This window comes from Arachis hypogaea, chromosome 15 (genome assembly GCF_003086295.3).
Source record: "Arachis hypogaea cultivar Tifrunner chromosome 15, arahy.Tifrunner.gnm2.J5K5, whole genome shotgun sequence".
NCBI classification, from domain to species: domain Eukaryota; kingdom Viridiplantae; phylum Streptophyta; class Magnoliopsida; order Fabales; family Fabaceae; genus Arachis; species Arachis hypogaea.
The window spans coordinates 129,373,071-129,377,479 of record NC_092050.1 but is presented as its reverse complement, the minus strand read 5'-3'; the positions used below and the strand labels follow the sequence as shown (position 1 = coordinate 129,377,479).

At 37.1% G+C, this 4,409-nt stretch overlaps 1 protein-coding gene across 1 annotated transcript; it reads left to right on the top strand.

The window, feature by feature from the left end:
- Nucleotides 1-435: 435 nt before the first annotated feature.
- On the top strand, nt 436-3,342 carry LOC112750667 (formin-like protein 4). The gene is made up of 2 exons (XM_025799478.3): nt 436-1,343; nt 1,964-3,342. The coding sequence occupies exons 1-2, from the start codon at nt 589-591 to the stop codon at nt 3,252-3,254; spliced, it is 2,046 nt and encodes a 681-aa protein (XP_025655263.1). The 5' UTR covers nt 436-588; the 3' UTR covers nt 3,255-3,342.
- The last annotated feature ends 1,067 nt before the right edge of the window (nt 3,343-4,409 follow it).

Genomic DNA, 4,409 nt, shown 5'->3' with positions numbered 1-4,409 from the left:
ATGAGAGTGAGAATGAGAGTGAGAGTGAGAGTGAGAGTGGGAATGAGATTAGGATTACTCTTGATTTAGAATCGTATTTTTTTTTTATTTGTTGAACTTTTTTTGCCGTGCATATATTAATTAGTTGCAGTTAACTGGTATTCTAATTGATTATCTAACAAAGTTGATTTTATAAGTATCTATTTATTTTCATATCATCTTAGTATATTACTATTCAAAAAATATTATTTGTGCATTAAACAATAAATATTTTTTATACTTGTATAAAAATACAGTTATTATTAATTAAATATATATTTAAATGATTTTTTAGTTAACAAAAACAAAGAGAGTACGTGTTTGATTATTTAAAAAATACTGATATCAAAATTGTATTTATTGTAAAGGGGGTAACCAAACATTGTTACTACCCTTGTACTACTTTATTTTCTTCTCCTCTGCTCTTCGTATTCTATAGTATACTACTCCTTCAAGACAATCATTAGTGGCTAGTAGTATTATATAATATGTGTAGTTCGTTCCTTTAAAAGAACAATCAACAAATAAACATTGGATTGGAACCTTAATTACCAATTCACAAATTTATCAATGTCAGACCCTAGTTATGCAATTGCAAAGGCTGTGGCTGCTACAGCCGGAGCTATGTTACTTATTGCAGGGATTTTCTTTTACTTGTTCCAAAAATATGCACCTGCTACGTACCCCAAGAGGAACAAATTTCCATATGATTATGAGGGTATAAGGAAACTTGTTGGCGGCAATGTGAAGGGACTAATTATGGAAGAAAATGGGGTTGATGTTCTTTACATGTTGGACACTGGAGGCAAAGAGTTGGTAACGGGATTCACAAGTAGTAGCTTCAATCCTAGTTTTGAAGATGATGATTTAAAACAAGAAAAGAGAATTGATGTTGTGGTCCAAAGATCCAAAATATCAAAGCCTAAGGTGATTCTAGAACCTCCACTTCCTCCACTATCACAAGCTTCACCAAGAATTGATCAAGAGAAGAAAACTCAACCACCACCTCCTCCTCCGCCTCCACCTCCTCCTCCACCACCGCCTCCTCTCCCTCCACTACCACCGCCACCGGCACCAAAGGCACTGCCACCTGGTCCACCTCCACCTCCAAAGGCTGGTGGCTTCAGTTCATCATCCTTGAAGCCCCCACCTGTGCCTAAAGGGAAACCAAACAGCCAAAGAACCAAAGAGGGTATTCTAGGAGAGAGCTCAAGAGAGAAGAAGGGTGCCGGTGAAACAAGGCTTAAGCCTCTACATTGGGATAAAGTTATGGCTAATGTTGATCATTCAACAGTGTGGGATCAGATCAACGATGGTTCTTTTAGGTATGTCACACAGGGTTTTAAATTTTGGTTGCATTTGCAGGATGAATCACAACACTTGCAGTGTGTTTTTTGTTTTAATTTTCTTTTGATCGTGGCAATGATTTAATTACACTCACATCAAATTATATGAATTAAAAAGTGAAAACTTTCGTATAGTAGTCTTCATGTAAAGTTGGATAGTTGAAATCATCTTATAACAACTTAGTCAAATATATTAAGTTATCTAAGAGTTCTTAATTATCAACTTCACATAAAAACAAATCATATTGAGTTTCCAGTGCATTAAAAACACTTCAATTGAGGTATCATGAGATTGAAATGGTAATTGCATCTGCAAAATTGTGACCACATCATATGTTCAATTACAGCCTAATGCAAATGTAACGGTGACGGCAACCATAATATGGGTGTTTATTTCAATGATAATCTTAATACGAAGATGATATTGTGAACCGTTAAATAGTTCAATTATATAAATATAAAAAATTATCTACCGGTTCTCAATATCATTTTAGCATGAAAAATGTCATCAGAGTAATCATCCCACAATATAGTGGCCACATTATGATGCGGCAATTTGAAACCAGATTGTTATGATTGTTTTTTCTTTGCATTTACAGGGTTGATGATGAGCTCATGGAAACACTCTTTGGTTATTCAACCACCAACAAAACTCAAGAAAGAAACAAAAGTGTCTCAACTTTGACAAAGTCCAACTCCAACACACCAACTCAAATATTCATTTTGGAGCCAAGAAAATCCCAAAACACTGCAATTGTTCTAAGATCACTTGCCACCTCTCGCAGGACTATCTTGGAAGCACTACTTGACGGCCAAGGACTAAGCCTAGAGACGCTCGAAAAGCTCACCAAAATAGCTCCCACACAAGAAGAAGAATCCAAGATCATGCAGTTCAATGGCAACCCTGAAAAGCTTGCAGACGCCGAGTCTTTCCTCTACCACATCCTCAAAGCGGTTCCAACCACATTCCATCGTCTCAAAGCCATGCTTTTCAGGTATACTTATGACTATGAAGTTCTTCAACTGAAAGAATATTTGCAAGCACTCGAAATGGGTTGCCGGGAACTGAGAACTAGTGCTTTGTTCCTGAAGCTTCTTGAAGCAATTCTCAAAGCTGGGAACAGAATGAATGCGGGAACATCAAGAGGGAATGCAAAAGCATTCAATTTGAGTGCTCTTAAAAAACTCTCTGATGTGAAAAGCACAGATGGAAAGACTAGTTTGCTTCACTTCATAGTGGAACAAGTGGTTCAATCAGAAGGTAAAAGAAAAGCTATGTACCAAAGAATCAATGGCGAAAAAGAACACATAATGCTTGGTTTTGCAGCCCTGGATGGGTTAAGAGATGAGATATCTGAAGCAAAGAAAGCAGCGAGTATAGAGTATCAAACTTTTATCACAATGTATTCCAATCTCAATTCTCATGTTATTGAAATCAAGGAGATTGTAACAAAATGTTGTGGCAGCAGCAACACTAGCGTTGATGGGTGTGGTGGGTTTTTAAAGGAAATGAAAGGGTTCATAGAGGAATGTGAGGAAGAGCTTAAGGTTGTGAAAGAAGAGCAAACAAGGATCATGGATCTTGTGAGGAAAACTAATGGTTATTACCTACCAGGAACATTTTTATCTAAAGATAACGGCAATTTGACGAACCCCTTTGAATTGTTTGTGATTGTGAAAGATTTTGTTGATATGGTGGATCAGGCTTGTGTGGAGCTTAAAAAGAAGATGGAAAAGAAGGGTGTTGTAGGAACAGCAGAAGGTGGATTGGAACCACTACCTTTGTCTCCTTCAAAGAGGGTACCACCTAGATTTCCCAACTTTGATTTATATTTTTCGTCAAATGTGTTGGAATCTACTTCCTTCAGCCAATCAGAAGATGATTCCTGAAGCGTGTTTTTATGCACTTGTTTGTCTCCTTTACATAATATCCTGTTAGACACAAAGGCCATTTATACGATGACAACGGTTTCAATTATGTTATGTGTATATTAAAAATTAATTATTAATATAAAATATGTGTTAAAATATAAATATATATTAAAAATAAATTAAACAACATATATTTATATATAAATATAAAGTTACAGATTTGATAAGTGATTTCTTTTACATATAATATTTTTTAACAGTTATCTTAACAAAATTTTTTTTTGGTAATGTTGTTGCTATCCTCCTTAAAAAGTGTTAATTGTTTCTTTTTCCTCTTTTAATTTTTAACGTAGGTTGTCATTTTGATTGACTTTGAGACTTAAGAAGGACTAAAATTTAAGGAAGGCGAAATACATTCTTTTAAGTTGCAGTTTCTGTGAAGATTTATGACTTGAAAGATGTTTTGTTATTGATAGTCTTTGGACAAGAGTAGAACATGTTATGTCATAGAATTGAAGTGTAGATTGGTTTGCGTTCGAGCAAGGGTGAAAATGGGTCCGGTTGGATAGAGTTTTGCATTAAATGAGTTTGATTTATCTTGTCCGCTGTGAGTATGCGACATTGCGACCCAAATTTAGGTCTACTAGTTCGCTTTATAAATTATAAAGGTAAATACTAAATCGGTACTCGAAAGATTTTAACGCTGACAAAATAGTACTTGATTTTTGTTATTGACAAAATAGTCCTTAAAAGATTTTAAAATTTGACATGCGTGCCCCTAAGCTCGCCGGAACAAATCTCCGACAAGCACAATGCTGATGTGGCCACCATATTTTGCTGACTTGGCAAACCACCCCCAAAGCCTCCTCCCCATCGCACACTCCCTCCCCTTCCCTCTCCCTCCCCGTCGCAGCCCCCATCCCCAACGCACATTTCTCCTCCCATCGCAACCCCTGCCCCATCACAACCCCTTCCCCAATGCACACTCCCCCTTCCTCCCTCAACACCACCATTCGCAGCAACAACAGCCTTAATATCAACAGCAACAACAACTTCTACCACACTCTCTCCCCAACGCACACTACTCCTCCCTCCCTCAACCCCACCACTTGCAACAACAACAATCTCAATATCAACAGCGACAACAATCTCCACCACTCCCCCTTCCCCAAC